The sequence below is a fragment of the Lichenostomus cassidix genome, chromosome 4, assembly GCF_008360975.1.
Source record: "Lichenostomus cassidix isolate B80296 chromosome 4, HeHo_3.0, whole genome shotgun sequence".
Classification (NCBI taxonomy): Eukaryota; Metazoa; Chordata; class Aves; order Passeriformes; family Meliphagidae; genus Lichenostomus; species Lichenostomus cassidix.
In genome coordinates this window covers 17,728,494-17,752,182 of record NC_139484.1, presented here as the reverse complement: position 1 = coordinate 17,752,182, position 23,689 = coordinate 17,728,494, and the positions used below count along the sequence as shown (strand labels likewise).

The following is a 23,689-nucleotide window of genomic DNA, read 5'->3' as shown; positions in this document are numbered from 1 at the left end:
TGACTGGCTTGTGTAGTGCTGTGGAAAAGAAGGCTCCAGCCACCCCTGAGCATTGGGAATATAATCTCTAATGCTGCTGGTTCTACAGTTTCCTCAGATTTCAATTTGACTGCAAGAAACATTTTTTTATAAAAAATCAATAGCTTTCATATGTTTCTTTAGGAATTCTTTTTTCTTAGTCCCCTGCCAGAAGCAATAACTTTTAGTACCTTGATGAGGCAATATGCTAGTTTATATCAAATCTACAACAATATTAATTTTCAGCCATAAATAGTGTACCTGTACTTTCTCTCGTGCTCCTTTGCTGTGCCTCAGAGGATGCTATAACCTGCTGGTGTCAACAAGCAGCTTTGCAGCATGTGAGCATTCTTACGACATCCTAAGCCATGAGCTCAGCTGCAAGGTGTGGTAGACTTCTTTCTCCCGCACTGCAGCAGATTTTGTTTTAACAAAACACTGAGGAAAAACCAGGGGCTGTGTTGCAAATCAGAAGGCAGTGGGCTGGAGGAGCTGCTTGCTAACCACCACTGCTCTTTCCTTGGCTAGGTACGTAAAGAGTATGGAAAATGCCTGCGCACACATTGCTGTAGTGGGAAAAGTACAGAGAGTTCTATCGGCTCAGGAAAAACCTCGGGGTCAAGGACACCTGGAAGATATTCCACAGGCTCACAGGTAACCCACACTTCTTGTTTGTGTCGCAATGCCATGCCAAGACCCTTCTCAGCTATTCCAGGAGAAAAGCTCCTCTCAGCACCAAAGGAGCTGCCTTAGGCCTCTCCCCAGTGCACCTGCAGAGATTTCCCTAACTTCTAGACCTGAACTCAACACAGTGGCTTCCCCTTGAGATGTGATGGCAATTCACGCCTCTCTAAGAACCTTTTAAGTAGTTCTGTTGGGAATAAAAAGTCCAGACTTGCCATCCAGAGGCAGGTGGGTGGTCATCACCTGAGGTGTCGTGCCTGCTCTCCATGGGATGCAGGAGGTGGGAACACTTATCAGCTATGCTACTTTCCAGTACATCCTTTAGTCACAAGATGAAGGTTGTCGCTAATAACATGTACAGGAATGATGCTGTAAGAACCACGTGTTTTTCTTGCTTAAAAAAAAGAAAGACTACAAGTATCTTGCAGTAGCCTTCCCAGCGAAAGGGCTTGCTTTCCAACATTCAGTGGTTTGGTCTGTTCCATGCCTCACACAATTTGCCTTAGCCTATGGAGCTCTTAGGAGAAGCCACTGGGTTCAGACTATCTTACTAAGCTACTAGATTTGTTACCTTTGGTCACCTGAAAATTCAGGTTTTTTGTAGTTTGCACACTTCGCAGTTTTGAAGCTAACTTTTACGTAGAGATGCAGATTTATGGATGAAGAGTTCATATAAAATGAAGAAGCTTATTTCTTAATCAATAGAAAGCAAACACAAATTTATTCAGTATTAGTAATGGAAGTAATTATACATGACAGTTCCACTATTAAATTATAAAAGACATGCAGTGAGTAACAGTTTATAACTTTCCAGGAAAACCTAATTTGCAATTTATGTCTCGGAGCAAATCATTATTTATTTTCAATGGTTTCCAAGATGTCATCCAAGAACTCCACTCTGGCGTTTTCATAGGTGTGGTAGTTATGCAGAGCAAATAAAAGCAGTAGAATACAGAACCTCTCTCCAGTAGGCCATCAAATCCCACAGCAATCAATAATGTCCAAAACTCAACAATATCCAGCAACACTGAGGTGGCCAATTTGAAAGCCTCTGGTGTTAGATAACTTAGCTGCTGCTCTAGTACCCTCCTCTCCCCGAAGAGTTGACTTTAAAGGTCCCTCCCTCTTGCCAGACTCAGCACTAGAGAACAAGCCCTTTGAGGGTGAACTGAGTATTCTGGCAGCAGTCCCCTTGGGGCAGGTGAGGTTTTGAGGCACCAATGAAGATTATTGTGCCTGCAGAAGCATGTCCTTGGAAGGATGGAAGTTTGTGAAACCTGCTGTAGCCAGGAGAAACCTCACACAGGTGATGGAGAGTAGATGGACATCAGTCTGAGTTGTTGAATGCATCTGGCTCTTAACTTTAAATAGTTTCTTCCATGAGGAGGAAAGCTTCTAAGATCCCTTTATTCTCTGGGAAGCACATAGAAAACAGAATAATTAATCTACAATGGATCATATCAGAGAAATACAATAGATTAAATGTCCAGGTGAAAAATAGTTGCTGTAAAAGGGCACGAGCCTCATGTCACATTGTACTTCCATTTATAGAGGGCTAATGCATGATTAGGAGATGCTCTTATTACATGGTTAATGAGTAATCTAGGACTTTTCAGCTGGAACCACATGATTAAGCTTTGGTAGATCTGTCATGGCTAAGATCCCACCACGGAAAGCACTGGATTTTTGGCACTTATGAAAAACACAGTCTGTGACAGTGGGAAAAAGGCTTCCCAGTCCCTCAGAGCACCTAGCACCACTTTCCTGCAGCCAGGGGATGCATCCACCAGAGTCTCAGATGTGAGGTGAGGGAGAGTTTCCGTGGGACACCTGGGTTTTCCAGTCATCTTCATGCAAGGATTATGGTGAACTGCTCACAAGATGCATTTTGGCTGACTTTTTTGTATTTTGCAAGGTCTGGTTGGGGAGGAATGAGACAATGATGTAAATGCCACAGAGGCAGATACTTCACAGCACATTTGAGAAACAGCACAGAAGGCCGACATATTCAGGACACTTTTGCCAGTAGCAGAAGCTATACCCCAGATGGCAAAACCTTCACAGATTTTTCAGAATGGGTACACAAGTCATTCATTTGTGGGGAATTTTTTGCCCCCACAAAATCCCCAAGATGGAGAATAGCTATAAAAAACTTCTGTACGTTCTGGGACACCAAGATACAAAGCAGGTCTTACGTTACACTTCACAAAAAATAAGAAACAAGTTGTCTGAGTAAGGGAAGCACATGTGCTTTATGTGCGTGAGTTATTTTTCCATTATTTGGTGCTGTATTGGTAAACCTGTGGCTGGCATGGGGCCTGGGTTTCTCTCATGTATGATCTCTTTTTTTAAAATTCAGATGTGAGCAATTCAATTATCCCCTTTTTCTTTGAGCTAGGCAGTTGTGTTATGAAGTTATGCTGGCGGGGTCTGGCATGCATGAAGCAGGTTACAACAAAACAGCAACCGCTTGCTTACAGCTGACTAGAAACAAGCCTCATCCTGAGCTAGACATGCCAGTAGCTATCTTTAGTGAGGCAGAAAGAAACCTCTCTGCAGCTGCTAAAAATTCATTACCTGCTGTGCTTCAATCCCTCTTCAGAGCCGGATTCGTAGGATGTGGAATGACACAGTTCGAAAGCAGTCCGAGTCTTCCTTTATTACTGGAGATATAAACAGTTCAGCTTCACTCAACAGAGGTAATTATAAACTATTTTTCATAACTCTAACTCTTCTGATGGCTTTAAGGAGTCTGAAAAGTGTTGCCTCTTTTCCCTCTGCCTTTTTCTTCTCACCTCAAACGTCACTGGACCCTATTCTACCACCTAAGAAATGTTACAATGATGAATGGGAGGAGGTTTTATGGTGGTTGTTGCCTTCTTTTCTTTCTTTATTTCTACACGTGCATTTTCAAGAATTGTCATTTCTGGAAGGAAGTTAGGAAAAGCAAAAGAGGGAAATGAAATTAAGTTGAAATCTCCCCTTTCCGTCAGAAAGCTGCTAGTGCCAGAAGCTGCTGACGTGTCAGGCCTCGCTGCTGACTGTGAAAATGGGCCTTTACAGCACTGTACAGCCTGTGTTAAGCATCACAGGAGTCCTGATTGTCCTGCATATGTAGCAGTACTCTCATCTTTACAGAAGCAAAAGTGAGCAGCAGAACATAGACGTAAAGAAAAACTGCTTGGAACAAAATTGTCTGTGTTGGTGTTAATATACCTCGTTTGAAGAACTGACTGATGTGAACTTTATAGACATCTGTGGAGGAAAGGCTATCAGAAATGTATATGCCAAACAAAATGTGGTGTCTGGCACAGGAGGAAATATGAACAGCTTTTTTAAACCAAGTGTTTTTCAAGGAGTTGCAGGAAAGTGATAGTAATGGAATACCAGAAAAAGAGCCTCAGAGATTGCTTCCTTTCTCTTCCAGTGCAGCTACTTTATGAATTAACCTTGAGCAGCCAGATGCCAAACTCTGTTTTGTGTTATCTGTCCTGTTGATGTTGGAATTAAGAGGGGGTAGAGTTGGGATTACTGGGCCCAGCTGTTCTCTCATGAGGATGAAAATCAAATATATTTCCAGTCCTGATGCTTGGTCTGCAAAGCTTAACTGAGAATTGAGTTGGGACTTTGGTTCCTATTCAGTCTTTATTCTCACAGAATTCCCATTGATTTGAGGGTGAGTTTTGCCTGAGGATAGGCTTGAAGGATTTTGACTGTGCTGTTAGTAATATTGACTGCTGAGTGCTGGAAGAACTAGGGGTATATGATTCTGTTCTCTGAACATTATATACACTGCCCAAATCAGTGCAAAGTGGAAGGCAGCGTAGTTAACATGGGGCTGTGCTGTTCTTCAACTCACTGGTCTTTTTTGTGCCAGGATATTTTCACTTTGCACCAAAGATTCATTGATAAAGTTGACTATAAGATGCCGTTACTGCAAATGCCTGATTTACCCACATACATTGCCCTCACGTCTCTCCCTGTCTTTGTATTAAAGACTGCAGAGCAGCAGCCAAGCTTCTGTGGGTCTAATGTAGGGGGGAATTGGTTGTCACACAAAGGTTCCAGCAAGAGCCACTGTTTCCCTCATCCATTCACTGCTCTGTCTCAGTGGCAGACCAAAATGTGTTATGTCAGTTGGGAAAAGTGAAGAGGTTTCAAGTGGGAAATCTTCATCCCAGTGTGGTGAGAGCCTGTTACTAGATGTGCCTGTTATTTAAAGGTCAGTTGGGAAATTAACTGCCAGCGGAAGCACCTTCAAAGCAGATTTTATCCAGCTATTTTCCTTGTGTAACGTTGGATGAGATGAATCACCTGAAGGTCCTGAATCTCTCCGCTGACTACAGAAGCAGCCTGATAACTGGCTTGGAAGGGAAGTCTTTCAGGTGGAAGTGGCTTGAATAAGTTATACAGTTATACACAGTTATCCTCCCTCTTTTTCACAGGCAGGCACAACTTTTGTTGGGTTTGAGTTTTTTTTCTTTCTTTTCTGGCAAACAGAAGTTTTTGCGAAGTGGAGGTTAAAAACATTTCTGTGGGAGATAGCATCTCCAAAGCAGCAGGTGGTCAGTTCCATATGGAAAATAGACCTGACATCAACAGTAATCCCAGCTGCATGGAGCTCCTGGTATTTTTCCCTTTGTCCTGTTTATTTCAGCTGAAAAGAAACATTTGTGGTCTTAGGGCTCTCCACAGAGCAAACTCTCCAGAGAGCTGCAGCCTGAGCAGAGCAGTGGGGCAACGTATTTTTCTTGTCTTACTCTTAATATTTAAATATATATCCATCTTTAAAGGAGCTGCTTCATTAATGTTTTATTTACAAGCGTGCAATTAAGGCTCAGAGGATTCAAATGTGAGCTTTGAATTGTGTGGTCAGTAACTTTCCCTGCTTGAGGCTGATACAACAGGCTCACGTTCCTGCTCAAAACTCCCACTCCAGCCCTCCCAGCCTAGACACCTTTTGCATAAAATTACCTTTATTATCCCAAGTTAAACATTCTATGTGTGCTGGCATTTTCCCCAGGTCCTTCAGTGAGCAGTCTGTGTTCTAAAACAGGAAAAAAATGATCCTGTCTCCCCAGATTTGTCCTGTCATCCAGGTCCTGGCCTAACTCCAACTCTCCATGTCCTGGGCCAGCACTGAGTTTTCAGGTTTCTGCTGGGGGAGCAGAAAGCAGTGAGATATTCTCCAACTGGTGTTCTTTCTCATTCAAGCCTGGTTTTCCCTGATACCATTCCCCATATTCTGCCTCCTGCCACATGATGTTTCCCCCTACTGTTCATTATGACTTAGTAGTGGTGTGGATTTGGGGTTGTTATACCACTGAAATCAGGAAGAAGGGAACAGAAACTGGCCATGGATTTCATTTTCTATTGTTGCCTGAAAAGCATGTCTGTCCACCCCATGCTCATGGTCTCAGTTTCAGGATCCAGGGGGATTCCTGTTCTTTGCACTCCCACTCTGCAACTTTGTCTAATTTTTTACATCCAGCCTGTGCTCTACATTTCTTTTCCCAGTGCTGAAAACTTCATAGTTGTAAAAGCTGAACCAAGCTAATTACCTCATGAGCAGGAGAAAGAGGTTTCCCTTTGCCTGTAGGGTGTTTGGTGTGTGGTCTTAATGCAGGCACTTGGATGCAGTGCTGAAAAAGTAGTACAAAAGAGATACATGTAGGATGGACTGTTTGCTGAAGCTTGGTACTCTGAAGGCTGAAAAGTGGAATGGATGAAGGAAAAGCAACAGAGTTTTCCTGAGCTTTGGTACATCCAGTTGGCCACCTCAGGATGGTGAGGGATGGGTCTGTTTGCACGTTCGGAGTGTTAATGTCAAAAAGCTCTGGGTAGCTCAGCCAGCCTTGCAAACAAGCAGTCATAGCACGAAACAGCAATGTGTCACCAGCCTATTTTTATCCATGTCTTAGGTGAGAGGCAATACAGTAATTACTGTCTCTCTTTAGATATGAGACAACTGGGAGAGAAAAAAATTTGTCATGAACTATATGGTACTTTGTTACCCTTCAGTTTTCAAGCTGGGGGAAGGGAGGTGGTGGCATGATGCGTGGGGTTTTGTTGGGGGTTTTTTGGGTTTTTTTTTTTTAAGAGGAAAAGTGGAAGTTATCTGGTAATGGACTGTTCCTTGTTTGGGTGAGGCTTGAGAGCAGCAGAGACAAAGGGCTTTGTCACTGGTACAAGGCAGGGCTTTGTTATAGGAAAATGCACAGATGAGTTGTGTATATCAATTCAAGTTAGCACATAATAGTTTTTCCCTTTTCAGGGAAATAAATGGGCTAGGGGTAAAGCCACCAGATTTCATAGAAAATAGAGACTGCTCCAGAAGTCTGTGTTGGGTCAAGTGCTGTTCTTCTGCTGTAATGCTCTGAGCCTTGGCTTACAAACTAGACAGCAAGTTTAATAGTTTATCACAATAGTTTATCCCTATAGCAGTGCTGCTATAGAAACAGGAGTGTGTGCACCTCTTGCCTTTTGTCTATGTGCATATATGCTTTATGTCCACCCACCCCCAAAGCACTGCCCACCATCCCCACCACCCTCATCCATGGAGATCTCCTGGAGGGACATCTTGGGGATTTACATCGCTGCTCTGCTTGTCTGAAAGAAAATAAACAGCAGGGAGCTGTAAGAGAAGAGCTGTTTTATGAGGGAGAAGAACTGGGAGCTGAGGGAGAGTCAAGCACAATCCAAACCCTCACTGATGGTTCATTGTGCCACAGGGGCTTCAGACAGGTGGCAGAACCCTGGACAAGGTGAGGGGATGAGCCCCATCCAGGGTCCAGCCCAGACCTCCAGGAGATACTGGCAGAAACAGGGCTGGAAACTAGACTACATCCTGGGTCCAAGATCTAGCCAGGAGACAGACACAAATCAAGGACTGCATTGCCAGGGCCAAGCAGGGCTGTGGGTCCCTGGTGGGTCTCATTGAGATCACTGAGGTCTGTGGGGGTCTTAAGGACCTCAAAAGCTATTGCAGATTGGAGCTCAGGACCCCTGGCAGCTCTTAGTGAAGGATGGTAAGCCTTCAATACAAATTCATCCATGTGGCCCCAAGGGCCCATTCATGAGGGAGCAGCTCCTTGCCAGCAAACCCCACCAGAGTCACCACAAAGCCCTCAGATCCCCAGTACTGGCACAACAGATTTTATCCCTGACTAGGAAAGCCATATTTGTTCCCTCTTTGCTCCCATGCAAATGGGCTGAAATGGGAAATGGAAATTAGGGTATTGTTTGTCCCTGCCCCTTGCTTTTTCTTCCCAAATGCATAAGTGCTATTGCATGTTTCCTCTTCTGAGTGGCGTTCCAGAATAAATACTTGATTTCCCTTTGCTTTGTTATTTCTCCCCTGCGTTTTTATATCAAACACAAAGACTTAATCTGAAACACACACAGGAAAAAGGGAAATTATTGCTACTGTTTTCAGAGGTAATCAGTTTAATGTCAAATTCATGTGGATTTCTTCATAATGAACAGAACAAATTGAGCTCAAATTCAAACAGTGGGAATCTGAGTCAGAGAGGAAAATTAAAATGAAGAACATTAATATCCTGATTTCTAACCCAACCGAGACCTGATTGTTTCCTAAATGAAATCTCCCATCAAATTCCTTCCACCCACCCAAAAATATAATTAAGCTGTGATTTCCAGGCTGAAATCATATCTGCGCTGTGAACTCAGTAGGGACACCTGTGTGTATTGCAGAATTATTTTCGGGTGGATATATTTTCCTGCGTTTTTAGGAAGCAATTATTTAGAAAACACCAGTAGAAGGTTAAATTCTTCCTTTGGTAGGAGACTGTCACTCCAGAAGACAGGAGGTATAGGTTAGCACTTGAGACAGTGCAATGAGTCAGGTTTGGGTCACTCTCCCCAAATCTGCCCTTTCTGCTGAGAGATGAGGGGTGCTGGATGTGTCTCAGTGTTGCAAGATCAAGAAGTTTCAGTTTGGCTGTCTGCAGAGGCAATGGGTGTTCATGGTGTGGGCATAACTGGGCAATACAGCAGTGAAAACAGGGTAGAATTTTTTGTGATAAAAAGCACAGGCAAGCAGGGGAGGAAAAAAAAATAAAGGAAAGAAAAGAAAGGAGCAGAAATGGATTCCCCAGGCATCTGAAACCCTTTCCCTGGTACACTTCGAAGTGCAATTGCTGCTCATTATAACACATTTGCCAATGCTGACCCTTTGCTGCCAATGCCTAGATAAAGCAGAGTGAGGGTGGAAATTTGGACAGTGGATGTGCTACTGTTGTCATGCATCAGCCTTTCTCAAGATGCTTGTTTGCTCCTTGATGGATTAAAGTGACCAATGTGACAGGCAGATTTCTGTTAAATTTATGTTGCATATAAAACAAATAGCAAGCAGCCAAGCTCTTGGAGAGGTGGAAGTGCCTCTGCTCTTCTTGATAGGATATTCAGAGGACACCATCAAATGATCTGTCATAGTCTGTCTGAGCACTTCTTACCTGCTCTGAGTAATACCTGTGGCTTTTCTCATGGCTTAAAGATATTAGAGAATAAATACTTCCTCTGTTTTCTTTCCATTTGTTTTCTTTTCACAGTTGGCAGCAAACAATACCCCGGTTTCTCCCATTAAGTCAGTCAGCTTTCATGTCATGTCTTTCAGAGAGATTAATTTAGGGAGTGGGGACTTAATAATTTTTGATTAGTGAGTTGTGGCTATATGGCCATGTATGTTGGCAGCAGTGTTAATGGTCACTTTTTTCCCATTATTTCTTGTTTCTGTTGTGGTTCTGGGGTAAGCAGGTTCAGTGTAGACAACTCACAGGATGCCCAAGGTGCCTGCAGTTGCTCTCCTTGTTCATGAATGCATCTGAAGATGCCTGGAGGGAACTCAACAAAATATTCATGGATATAAAAATACCATTATTCTTGGTTTCTGAGCACTTAACAGCTCAAAGACAATTGGACTAAAGAAAAGAGTCTGTCTTCTGCAGACACTTTGGTCTTGTGAGTGCCATCACTGTGCAGCTGGGTGTGAGAAGTAGAGCAAGAGACATGTCTGTTTGAATCTGAACACCCCCTGGAGATACTTTTAAAGCTTTGAGCTCTGTTTTCAGTGATGCTCGGGGTTTGATGGATGCAAATGTAGAGGAATTATCAAAGCTGAACCTGGGTGGCCCTTGGCAGGGTCAGCAGTCTCAGTGACCATTCAGAGACCATCATCTGTCAATGTGCAGAGCTCATTTCTTCATTGCCATTGCTTTAAATCTAAGAGCAACTTTCCCCCCAAACCTGTCCCTTTTTGCAGAGTGCTGAGATGTGTCAGTGCCTAACATTGTCTGTGCTGACCACTGCTGAGCTGGCAGCGGCAAGGTGCTGCATGAACCTGAGGGATGCAGTAATCCTTGCCCTTGAGCATCATCCTTCACACTACAAAGCCCTGAGTGCTGGGAAATTTATTCTGTGTTTCAAGGGATTCATCAGTCCTGGAGGCCTCTGGTTTAGCCACAAACAGCAACAGCAGTGGCAGTCTCTTCTCCACCTAGAATTTGATTAGAAGTTCAATTTCTCCTATTTTTAATAGAAAAATTTAATTATGTTACTTGAGCAGGGGGGGTTTGCAGGTGCTTAAGTGTCCCCTGTTTGGGTGGAAATCAAGGGGTAAGAAGCAGGGTAGAATCCCTGACAGCATTTCTCTGCTAATCCAGAAGGAGCCTGTGGGCTGTTTTCTAGCATCTCATCCAGCCACAGCTGCTCAAGTGATGCAGCTCCTGCTTTTCACTGGGCAGATGGGTGTTCAGGGGTGCTCACTGTCCTGGCACCCTGGGTGCTTGTATTAGTGCTCACAGCTCCTGGTAGAGCCTGCAGGAGAAACAGCGTAATCAATTCATATCAGGACTTTAAAACTCTTATTTTACCCACTGTAGGAGGCTGTTCCTTTACCTCCCCATCTCACCACCACTGGCATTTTCCTAGTGAAGCTCTTTGGTTTCATCCCCTCTGCTTCTTCTGTTCCCTCTTGTAACTCTTACAGACACACTTATCCCTGACCCCATGGATATCCCTTCCTGGGGCCCATTGCCCAGATGGAGGTTGAGCTCCACATGCCATTGCACCAGTTCACTCACAGGGGATTGCTGTTCGTAAACCAAAAATCTCTGCAACCCTGTTAAACAACTGTTGGTTTGGCTAAATGTCAGCAAAAATTGGCCTCAAAAATGACCCATCCTGATAATCGCATATGGAGTGGAGAGAAATTCCAGGTAGGTGACAGCAGAGGCGTAGTTTCTGTTTGTAAAGGAAAGTCATCAGCCTTTTGGACTAGCAAATTGTTTCTGCTGGTTTTTATCTTCTTTTTTCCCCTCTTCTTCAATCACCTGGACATTTTATGCTAGGAAAATTATGATTTTCTTTATCAAGGATCAAAACTTAGGGAGTTTAACTGCTATTTCTGCCTATGTGCAAAATTAATCCCATTGTTGATATTCTCCCGGTTTATTTTGCCTCTCTGCTGCCTGGGACTGAGTTAGCTGAGATTTGTTGTAGTGATTTCAGTGAGTGACATGACATTCTTCCTTTGGGAGATATTATGAACTGGCTTTGATTTTAGGATTGACAGCCATATAATTGGAAGTTCAGTCATTAGGTGGATCGGTTTTAAAGAGGAAAAGTAAGGGCAAGGCAATTTCTGAAATCAGAGCAGGCTTTGGGGAGTATTAGATCTGGCAGAGTATTGCTGCAGAGCAGCCTTAATATGATGACTGTGAAGGAGGAAGGAAGAAAGCACAGCTGCTTACATAGATTCCTGTAAGCGTGGTTCAATTTTCACCACAGGCAGAGCTCTCTGTGCATCTTGAATAAGGGCTCGGGTTTAGTGAGAAATAATCATAAACAGGAGCAATTAGGGATAATGCATATTTGCATAGCCATGATACAATGTGGTATAAACCTTTGTAAGGAGTGGTGGTGGTATAAACAAATGTCCCATCCTGGGACAATGTTTCTACTCCCGGCAGGGGAAAAGTAATTAGCAAGTGAGCAAATATTTCTAAATCGATGTGGAGTAGCTGTGTGTTTTGAACATGGTTTGCAGATTATAATCCAGCACAGGTTTGTCATCTGAAATCATTGCTGAAGAAAGGAAGGGGGGAAAAGGGGCAAAGAAATACTTTTGCTCCCCTGTCTCTGCATAAAAGCACGGGATGTTTCATTTGGCAGAAGATGGCCCAGAGCTTAACAACCTCATTTGCTGAAACTCCATTTCACTGCAGTCAGTATTAATAGCTTCACAATGAATAGATTAGATGCTGCAAGTGACAACAAACCTATTTGAGAGAAATTTAATAGGGAAGTTTATTGAAGTTTATTAACTGAATCCTGTTGGCTATTATAAGAACACAGCTCGATAAATCTAAATGTCAGAACATTTGTTGGAAGGAACTGGGAAAAAGGCTGGAAATACCTGTTGTCCTCCAGCAAATATGTGTGATTTTGCTTTTCATAATTTGCTTTTCATAACTGTTCATTATTGTTGGAATAAATTGTGAACACATGGAAGAGCAGGATTCTTTAAATACTTGGAAACTCTACCTGTAGAAAATGACACTGTGGAATACTGGTAAGGAAAGTCTCAAAGCAAACTGGAGCTTTGACTACTACAAACCTACTTTTGTTTCCCTGGCAGCAAAGTGGAATAAATGAATACCAAGTGAAGTAAAAAACTAGCCAGAATTTACAAACTGAAATCAGTGCAGAGAGGCTGTTCCAGTGACATTCAAGTCTGAGTTATTTACTGCACTGAGGGCAAGGCAATGTGTGGTGTGGGCTTGTTTTAATGGACACTTAGGGAAAGATTGAGCTCTTACCACATCACTTGTGTCCAGGCTAAACCATGTTCCCTCATAGCTCAGAAACTGCACTACCTTCAGGGAATGTTCCATGTTCTTCATGGCTGTCACTTTTCTGCAGGGTAGTCTGAAGTCAAGGATGTGATGGGCAAGAAGCTGAGGGACCTGATTCATGGTGGATGTGAACAACTAGATAAGTTGGGTGCTTCAGGAGTCAGAGGAGGCAGGAGCACAGCAATGTGCCTTTACCTTACCTTACCAGTGGAAAGGGAGCTGCATTGTTGGCGAAACAGGAAGGGAATTGTATTAAAGTTGATCAAAAACACAGCAGTACTTATATTTTCTTCTGAAACAAACAAAAAAAAGCCCAAGAAAATCTACATTTTGGGATTGCTGGGTCAGAGGCAATGAAACATTTTGTTGTGACTCAGATGTGCTTTCTCTAAACAATTTCTGTTTCTAGTCTAATAAAAAGTTGACATGATACGAAAAAGTCAAAGTCAGCTTTCATATAAGCCACTACTTTGGAACAAAAGGTAGAAACATTTAATTTGGAAAACACTGATTTCTTATGGACATTTTTAAAGCATTCAGTAGGTCATACAGTTAAATTTGTAAGCTGGTCCATTCTCCTTTCTCAGCAAAACTGCTCTTCTGTCTCATCCCCTGCTAAAATGCGCATAGCAAACATAGAGCTGATTTTGGCATGCAATTGAAAAGGCCAGAAGTCAAAGAAGATACATGGTGGTGATGGTTTTACCTGTACAGACTGATGATCCCAGTTAAAGCAGTGCTGCTCAAAACCTTTCAGCCAGGCAGAGCCATGGTGAGTGACAGTATTATTCAGAAAAATCTGGAGGAGCATTGAATCCATTTCCCTTCCAGCTGGGTAGACCATGCAGATGGTTCAAGGTAACCTAAATGTCTTTGTGTGGCTTTGTCAGCCAGCTGCCCACAAGAAATCTTTTTGAATTTTGTTCCTGAATGATGCAGTCTAGAGTCTGGCAACATGTGTTTGTCATCATAATTTTCATCCCTTGCTTTCAGCGAGTGAATAAACCATACTTATGTTTAACAAGGTGCAGTTTTCCCATACAGTTATCACACAAATCTCTTCCAAAAAATTATTGCTACATTCAATGTTTTCCTGCCTCAAGGACATAAATTTCTACCTTAGAAAGGAAAGGAGAAGATACCATTTGGTTGCATACTGTTATTAAAATAATATCTAGTTTCATAGGCACAGAAAGCAGCTAAGTGTAGCTATCAGAATCCTTTGTGTGTGGTTACAGTGATGTTAAAAATTATAGGATTTTTATCTTCGTTGTCCTGGTTGGTTTTCCTAATGGTTTTTCTCAGTTTGCAAGTCAAAAGTGCAACTCTCCAGATCTCCCCCTGCACCCTGAACACAGGCCATGGCTTCTCCTAGCCTTTTAAACCTGTTAAGGTTGGATCTGTGGTACTCGAATCATGAGGATCAGTGATGGTGTGAGAGGGGCAGGAGCGTCTGCATGTTACCTGGTGAATTCTTGCCTTCTGGAAGACCACTGTTTCTTTTTCCTTGTGATCACAGCCTGTGAATCCTTCACTTGAGGAGATCCACCGTCAGGAAGCCTTGAACTGAGCACTGGTGTTTCCAGAAACCCAAATTGGAATGAAATTTTGGATATTAGAGCTGACCTGGTAGCTGTGTTTTGCTCTGAACTTTGTTGAATACCAGTGGAAACAGGGAGGTTTGGGACTGTAGTTGTACCAGTGTGGTTGCAGGGAATATTTTCATAGAGGTGTGAGTTGTGCTGTTAAATATTTGCTGGTTGTGATGATCTCATCATGCTGTAAAAGGTGAACCTGTGGGTTTGAACCTATCTTTTTTTCCAACCCCAAATTCATGCTCCCCCATGTATACAGCATGATAGGGGTTTGGAAACAGAATGCATTTGCTTTCACTAGGGTACCTTTGACTAGCAGAACTGAAGGTGATTCAGCACAGCTGGGTAGAAGGCAGTTCCCCTCACTAAATAAAGAATGGTGGCTGTGTGCTGGGCTTAGGTGGTTCAGCAGATGGCAAAGGAGGGATTTGTATAGGGGCTGCTATTGCTGGAATGTAGGAAAGCAAGGATGACACAGAGCTGTGGGGTTTGCTGGGAGAGATCTGTGTTGCACCACAGATGCTGAGAGCCAAGGATCCAGTAAGTGAATAAATAAAAGTAAATGGTGATAACTGCTGCCTGCTGAGGATATTAGGCACATGGCCAGCACCAGACCAGACAGCTGCCAAGGGTCCCATCCCAAGAGTGCTCTGCCAAGGAAGAGATTCCAGGTGGTTGACAGGCACTCACAGCCCTGATCTCTCTGGTTTTTGGGCCCCTGGACATGCACTGACCTTTGCAATTGCAGCCCCAGTGCTGCATACCCACGCACAGGACTGCAAAATGAGCCTCTTTGCTTTCCCCCATGGTGTTTTGGGAGAGCATGCTGCTATGATCCCGTGCTTACTTTATTGGGGTTTTGTTGGCTTTCTATTACGAAGGCCATTTTCATGCAAATGAGGTCATAGTTGTGTAGTCTACCTGCTCCTTCTGCTCCTGCCTCATCTGCAGACCTAATCCACTCTTCCTAATAGTCCTGTTGGTTGCTATAGCAATGATAAAGTGGTATGAAAAAGCCAGGATGATACTTAAATGTATGGCTGGTATTACTTTTTTTTTTTTTCTTTCTTTCTCCTGGGAAAGAGAAACACCCAATAATAAGGAGGTGGTTTTTTTTTTTTTAATATTACTGCTTTATCAAAAGCTTTAATTGTAGGTTTTTTGAAACCTGGATGCAATCCTCTCTCAGCACCCCTCTAGGCTGGGAATTCTGCAATTCAAGAGTAGCTAGTGAGAAACAAGAGCCCAAATTTATGAATACAGGGTACATATCATTTTGTATTTAGGATGCCAAAATTATATTTACTGTGATGTGTAGAGAGTGTGAAGTTTGCCAGCCCACCATGATGGGAACCTGCTGCAGAGTGCTTAGGGCCCAGCTGGGTCTCAAAGTATTGAAAGATACCTGAATGTGTTAGCAGAGGTTCTGTTCTGGATTTGCACCGGGAGACTTACTCAACACTGCCATTGAAAATGGCATTTTGAACAGTAAATTAAAAAATCTTCATGTAATCAAGGGAGAGAAAGGCAGAAGATGGAGTATTTTTGCTCAGTAGCTGCACACAGGAATGGGTGGCTGTAGAACCAAGCCCTGTCTTTTACACACCCAAAAGCAAATATTATTTACTTACCTGTGTTCTCAACCTTTTTTTGCCAAGTTTGTAGTCAGAATCATGGAACTGCATTTAAAGTTGTCTGAAAGAGCCATATTTGTGTGAATTCAGCTCATTCCAGAGCCCACCACACTGGCAAATCTAGGCGAGCAAAGACTACATTTAAGTGCTGACATGAGTTAATCCCTTTTTCCTTGTCACAGGCCAAGAGCATCCCTCATTCAAAACAGCTTGTTCTGCCCAGCCATGGGGGGATCAGCTTGTTCCTGCCTACTGGGTTTGCTAGACAAATCAGGCAATGCATATATTGAGGGAGATGCTCTTTCTGGCAATTGGCATTTAAACATGCCTCAAGCTAAAGTGCTCAGAAGCCTGCCGTGGGTGTGTTCTCCATATCAGTTCTCAAAGGGACTGAGTTGGAGATGGGGTTAAATCTCAAATGGGAGGATTATATCACTTTTGAGTTTATGGCTGGCACTAACTCTGGACATTCTCATTACCTGTATAAAAGCGAACCCCTTTTTGAATATTTTATGGCCTGGCTTGATTAAAAGTGGGATGAAAGCAGAAACAATTTTAATGGACTTGGTGCTCACTGGTATAAAACTAGTACAAGAAGAGAAATGGTTCCTGCAGTCCTTCATCCCAGATGTATGTGAGATTGAGAGAAAACACAATAGAAAAAAAAAGAATTTACTCATTTACCTATTAGTTGCATTCAAGGTTACTTAGTTAAGCGTTCATATAATGTTTTCTTACAGGAGACAGCTTTGTTTCCTTATTTTCAAACACAGCAGCTCATCTTGCTTTCCATCAGCATAGACAAAAATATCAGGTGAGAGAAAACAAGCCTTTCCTTTCCAGCTGCATGTGTCGAGGAGCCTCCCTGGCATGCAGCCCCCATACAACGCTGCCTTCTACTCTGTCCTGTGCTCAAAAGACCAATGAAGTGATCTGCTAATGCCATACGCCTGGGGCTGGGAAGTGCTGGGGGATGATGGGGGAGAGGCAAAAAACACTCTGCTCTCTACCTGCACAGGTTCAGGGAAGTGCCATCCCAGGCCTGCATACAAGCACGGCAGGAGGCAGCCTCCACCTAGCCTGAAGTTTGGCCAGTTTTTGCCTTTCTGTAAATAATTAGGAGGTGTGAGCTTTCAGAGAACTCCCTGCAAAGGAGGACTAGCCAGAGGCCCTCAGGGCTTATACATCCTCAGCAACTCCATGCAAAGAAAGGGATTGTACCCAGTGCCCCACATGCCTTGCAAACACAGCCTTCACCTCGGCATGGGGCCACCTCCACACCTAAAAGAGGCAAATGGGGTCTCCATGCCTCCATGACATTGGTAAAAGCATTCCTGAAAAAGTTACTGGTTTTGAAGATTGAAAGTTTGAAAGATTGAAGATTGAAGATTGAAAAAGTTACTGGTTTTGAGGCTATCGGATGTTGGTGACAGCCAGGCCACTTGAGCCCTCTGACAGTCCTGTCCTAACTAGCTCTAGTTGCCCCACCAATAAATTGCTTCCCTGGTGGAAAGGTTTTGTCTTAAGAGTTTAGTCCTGGAGGTTAAAAATCATGGTCATCCTTCCTGCTCTAGATCTCAGTGGGAATGGTCCTGAAGGGCAAGTTTTTTAATTTGGTCATGTCTCTGGAGATCAGAAGAGGTTCAGAGCAAGGGCTTGAGGGTTTTTCATCCTGTAGGTCTACTAAAAGGTGGGGGGAGACTTTGCTTCCTGGGTTGATGCCTGCGATAGGAATCGAGGTAGGTCTTGGCAGCCACCTGCCAAGCCATGATGATCCTGAAAAGCACAAGTCCAGAGGCTGCATCTCCAAGAGATAAACCAAAGAGCAAAGGATAACTGCTGGCTGAGTGCTTGGAAACAGCAGCAAAGAGGTAGGGGAGTGGGGAAACAAGGTGTTTGTTGAAACGAGGTGTTGGTGGGCCACACAGAGAGTCTTGAGACGTGCACTTCGTGGCCACTCTCATTCCTGACAGAAATGCCTGGCAGAGCTGCATTGCTCTCACCTTCAAGGATGGATTCAGCTGGTTGTGGATGTTCTTGACAGTGGTATCAGAGAAGTAGCTGAAGGAAAACTTGCCCTCTTAGACATGAGGAACAGCTGCTCTCTGAGAAATGCTGAGAGCCTTCAGAAAGACTGCATTCTCCATCCTTTCTCTTTAATTCTGCTTTTTTGATTTAGATGTGTTGCAAAGGACTGGTAAAAGAGATCCTAGCACATAGTGGAAGTTGAATGTGCTGTTGTCTGTTAGTCATTATATATATTTTTTTTTATTCATTTGGCACTTTCCGGAGAGTTTTCCCCCCACATTGTGTAGGCTGCCATCTTCCTTTCTTTCTTTGTAGCAAGCATGTGGGCGCAGCCTTGCTTACACTCCGAGCAACTGGGGAACGACCATAAATGTAGCTTATCCGCTTTCTGATACATTTTCTTTTGCATTGGTTTGGATTTGTGCATCGTCAGTAACATCTGTTCTGCTTTAGTGGCATACAGTTTTCCGAGTCTAATTAGCTGGCTGCTTGTAATCAGGACTATTTCAACTGTTGTCATTCTGAATGTTCTTTTTCCCTTTTTTTTAATACCACATTTGCCTGATTGACCTTTTTTGTTGTTTTTTTTCTCTGTCTTTCTATCGGGCTGCTCCAGGAGCCATGGCTAATCATCTTATAACCAATGCTCTGCTTCGTCCTCATGGCACTAACAACCCTTATAATACATTGCTCGGGGAATCGGCGGTCTATAACAACCCTTCTGTCAGCATGTACAACGCACAAGGTGTGCTGGAGTTTCTCTCTAATTTTTCTAGTGAGAATTCCATTTTCTGTGGCTTATTTTGGCCCATTTCTTTCCTTTTTTTTTTCTTCCTTTTTCTTTTTCTCTCCCCACGCACACACACTTTTTTTTTTGGAACTGGGCACAAAAAAAAGATCCCCTCCCCTTCCTTTCATTTCAATGCATCTTTCCATCTTCCAGATGCTATTTTTCCATGAGCGATCAAATTCACTTTGAAAGACTCTTGTCAGTTTTGCTCAAAGCATTCACAGTATTTTGATTTTGATTTTTTTAATTCAGTCTCCTTGCTTTTGTATTGTTTTGGTCTTGTGTGTGTGTGTGTGTTTTGTCGGACGCATCCATTCCTCTCTTTGTTGTCAGCACATTTCCTTGTTAAACCATTCATTTCAGAAACAGGAGCACCTCTGAAGGTAAGTGAAGCTAAACTGGCCTTTGCCCCCAAAGCTGCTCTCATTTGAAATGGCCTAGAGAAATGTGGTCAGCAGTGCACTGGCTTGCACAGGGAGTAAAATGCAAAATAAAACAAAACTGCCCTTGATCTCTCAAGAAAAATGACAGCTGAAGCAAGGAGTGTAGGCCAGCTCCAAAGAGCAGAGCTGAGATAAGAAATGTTTTGCCGTTTGCATTTATACATTTTATATGTGCTACTAGGGGGAAAAAATAGGAAAAAGGTGTAGTGAATCTAGATAATCTTTGATATCCTCCTTTTAGCAACAGAAAATAGGCAGAGTCAGTTGTACCTAGTGGAGGTTTCTGCTATGGAAATCACTCTCTTGTCACCTACATGTTTGTCTCTGCTCTGGCTTCTGTGGGAAGGGACAATGTTTGTAAGCTGATGTCCTGATGCTTCTGTGAGGGAGAGGCAGATGTGTTTAAGTAGGGCCTGAGGAGGAGGAGGAGATGGGGAGTGTGGAGCTCCGACAGCTCCTGTCTGTTGGTGGCTCCATCCTGCTCTGCCACTTCCATGGGATTTTTTTTTTTTTTGGTCTTACCTGTAAGGCTGAATCACTGCAGAGTAACACTGTGTTCCAGCGCAAGTGTTGTCAGCACTCTGTCAGCTCTCCACTCCCAATGAAGGCATCACTTCCCAGTAAAGGAGCTCCAAGAGAGGGAAAATAATGATGGTTATAAGGCAAGCAGGAAAGCCCGCTTTGTACTCTATGGCAGCATATGGTTTATGACAGAAATGGATGTTGAAATTTATCACTAGGGTATTTGCATTCAAAGCACAAGGAAAGCACACGTGTTTGACCTTTTTGCTGTTTATTAATTTCCTAAACTATGCTAACTTTGTGCAATAAATATGCTTCCAAGAATGCTTTTTAAAAAGGGGCTGCTGTTAAACATGAAATGCTCTGAATTTTAAGAACTCCAGTGTACTGCAAATGTTGAATTGAGCTTTGATGTTCTGACTAGTTTCTTGCATGATACCATTGAGGTGTGGGAGACTTTAAATCAAGTGGCAACAGGTAATGCTGGGTCAGCATTTGCCTTAGGGGGAGTCCTGATGTTCAGGTCTGGGTGCCTCAACTGAACCCAGGTGATTTGGGCAGAAATGTGTGCTACATGTATTTTAATAATTGTATGTTCTTCTGATTTTTAATACTAGATTCTGATACAGTTACCTGAGCTAACAGAATGTTATTCCACAAAAACAGTTTAATTGTTTTGCAAGAGCTATTCTGTTCAACGCAGATGAGTAACAGAGAAACCTATCCAGGCTTCATCCATGGGAGGTGAAGAAAGGCAGTGGGACCAATACTGGTCCCATTTAAACTCCTGGAGCTTTGCCATTGACTTCAGAGGGAGCAGAACCCAATCCATTCTTTTCAGGAGGCTTCAAGTTAATTAATGACCACAGAACTGGTATAGCTATTAGTTTTCAAACTGGGTTAGGTCCCTGGACAATTACAAACAGTGAATATTGGAGATCCCATGGCAGAAATGAAGGGTAGCAAAACCAACCAGGCCTGGTGGTCCTGGTGATCCTTTGGGGTTTACAGCTGCTGCACCAGCAGGAATGCTAAGGCCAGGATAGTGCATTGTAAAAGTAGATGCTGTCATCATCTCTGGGTGTGCCTTGGCTGTGGTTGGCATGCAGTGAGGCATTTTTAGCTAACACCATCCAACTAACTCATTCCACATCACTAAGGCTATGATTTCTTTTTCACCTTCATATTCCACTTCTGGTGCTGTCCATGGATAGGGCAGGACACACTAAGGTACAGGGGACTGATCTGGTCCACTCATTTCTTTCCCTCTCCTCAGATATGTGTTATAAAATACTGTCTCTGCTTAAGCCAAAACTGCCACATCTGTGGTACAGAGTCATCAGGGGCAGGAAGTCCTTACAATTACCTTGGAAGGAGGCAGGGAATCAGACCCTAAAAGGCCAAAGTCCAATGTCCCAGTGGCATGAGTGATTCTTGACAGGACACAGAGTGTAGAGGAAGGTGGAAGTGGCAGGTTGAGGGGCTGAGTGCTCACTGCCACTGGAAACTGACAGACAGACACACTCAGTCTCTCCAACACAGGAAAATGGTCCAACAGCTTTTGTTAGAACTAATTTTGAGAGAAGGTGTTAATAAGCATTAATGACCATTAACAAGCTCTAGTTAAAATCCAACATGCCACAGACCACTGAAGAGTGGGAAGCTGCGCATTATCACTGCCTCTCCATCTTATTCTCTGACTCTTCTCATTTTAAGCCTTTCTTAATAGTTTCATTTAGCAATGCCATTATTCAAACTACTATTTCTCTTACATTTTTTTTTCTTTTTTTGGACCAAATCCATGTAGTTTGCCATGTATTTGGTTAAAGTAAAAATAAGACTTATCAAAGTTTGTAAAATGCCAGCAGCCCCATGATGAGCAAAGTCATACTCTTACAAAGCACTGTTCCAAAAGATGGACGGCAAAACATTTTTAGCAAGGAAACAGATTTCAGTTTCAACTGCCAGGGGTTATTATAACTAACAGTAAGTAAACCCATTCATTTTAAGACTTTGGAAGTGACAATGACAGTGCCTGTCTTTTCAAGCATGACCGTTACCAGCTTTACACTTTTCTTAAATTTCCTGGCATTATTTCTTCATTGGTGTTGCACGCTGAACATTCTATAATGGCATTGGAAAACAGTTTAAATGTGATAATTTTTTAAATAAAAATGTAGACTATTGAATATTGTGCATAAAATATTTTTTTTGCTGTCTAAAATGTCAATATTTTTAACCTGAAATAAACCTTGTAACAAATTCATGTATTCTGGGCAGTGGAAATTATTTCCGTTAACTCTCTTTTCTGCATATCATCAATTTGCTTTTTACTCATGTTTCTCCTACTGTCGCTGTAAGCTTACTTGTTGTTTTTTCTTTCCTTTTCTTCATGCTGTCGTTTAGAGCCCTACAGAGAGACAAGTATGGGAGTAAAGCTAAACATTGCATATCAAATGTAATTTTTTTTAGTTCACTTTTATTGCATCACATATAGATGATGTAGTTAATAAAGGAAATTAATCTCACAGTTTTGAAATCAAAATACTATGAATATACATATGTATATATATGTGTATGCGTGTGTATGTATGTGTGTATATATATATGTATGTGTACATATATATATAGATGAGATTAGATAATGCTTTCTTTGTTTATTTCTCATTTTTGTGGTATTGTTTACCCGGCATAGTTTCTCATATAGTTGTGTATGTTTTTTTTTTTTAAAAGTCACATTTTTATTTGCAAGGTCATGGCATTTTTATACGGCGTGTTTCATTGCAGCCCCCGCTCTGTTCTCACCTGCAATGCCTCCATTTTATTTCTGCACCAAACCCCAGATCTATGCATTGGCAGCAGGAGCACAGTGCTCAGTGCCTCAATGCATGCGTTACTCAACGTACCCATCAAACAGATGCTGTTGTACCTGTCACCCATTACATACGGCCCTCCCCCGAAAATGCTCACTTTTCATTTCTCCTCAAGCATCGTGACTCGGTTGGAGAGCTTTCACCGTGAAAATCAACGGCTTTGCTCTATGTCTGTGATGGCTAGTTGATTTTTTGGCATAGCTCCCTCATTTGCTGGGGAACCCAGGATACGGCAGCACCCTCTAAGCTTCAGAAACCTAAAAGGTGACCGACACATTTGGGGCATTTGACTCAAAACCAAGAAGAAGCCTTCAGTAGAGCTTTCCAGCCCTTGACATTCAGCAACTACTCCATCGCAGATATAGACTGAATCCTGTATTTTCAGAAGGTACACATGCCATGTACTAAGCATGGTATGAGCAACTGTTCATCTGAAATTGTCAGTTTAATGGCTTCTCTGATCCACTGTGCCTTGCTGGGAGTTACTTGCCAGTTTTTGGCAATGCCCAAAGCCCTTAGCTGAGAGGTCAATTAGTTAATTCATGCATCCCCACGCCTGCTCTCCTTCCAAGGAGGCCACTAATCCCAAAAAAGAAAGTGTGGTGGCTTAACTGGTGGTCCTAATTTTCTTCTCCCTTGCCCATTCATGCTGGCATTACTCTCAAAGCACTTCCCTGCCATCTCCCATAGTGCTTTGGGAAAGAGCTGAGCTCCAGCCTGACGTTGTCAGCATTGAGACACGTATGGAGATGGTATAGGCAGTTAGAGCAGGGGCACCCTGAGACCCTGTTACTCCTCTCGGGTTCCCATGAGCCCATGATTCCATGGCAGTGATGGTATTTACTATACCCTCTGCGGAACCGTCTGCTTTAACTTTGCAGGTGGAATAGGAGCTATTTTTAAAGGCTTCACAAGACCCCAGAACAGTTGCCTCCAACATCAATTGTATCAGAAAATCCCTACCTGGCCAGTGTGGAGTAAATAGTTTTGGTTGTGCCCTTGAACCGGAAGAGGTAGGGCATTTAGCCTTGTTCCAAAAAATCCTGGGCCAGGAAGCACTTTGTGCCTCCACCTTGCTAATCCCTGAATCCTGCCATTTGGGCCTTATGTCTTTTTTTACCTTGACAGCCTGCCCAGCAAAAGGGGAGAACAGACGTTTCCTCTACGAAGGATACACTCCCAAACAAAGTTTTGGTAGTGATGAGCCTGGGCTGCAAATACTTTCCCCT

General features: G+C 42.9%; 1 protein-coding gene across 15 annotated transcripts in view; it reads left to right on the top strand.

Moving 5' to 3' along the window:
- The window catches only part of ADGRL3 (adhesion G protein-coupled receptor L3), a 486,265-nt gene that overhangs the window by 450,093 nt on the left and 12,483 nt on the right, over positions 1-23,689 (top strand). For 8 of the 15 annotated variants that reach the window (XM_085058071.1, XM_085058067.1, XM_085058069.1 and 5 more), the window contains 3 exons: positions 547-672; positions 3,305-3,401; positions 18,449-18,577. In XM_085058071.1, the coding sequence (XP_084914197.1) occupies positions 547-672; positions 3,305-3,401; positions 18,449-18,577 (352 nt within the window). Of the gene's footprint in view, positions 1-546; positions 673-3,304; positions 3,402-18,448; positions 18,578-21,993; positions 22,046-23,689 lie in introns of all 15 variants that reach the window. The other 7 variants (XM_085058079.1, XM_085058072.1, XM_085058073.1 and 4 more) reach the window with 3 other exon arrangements.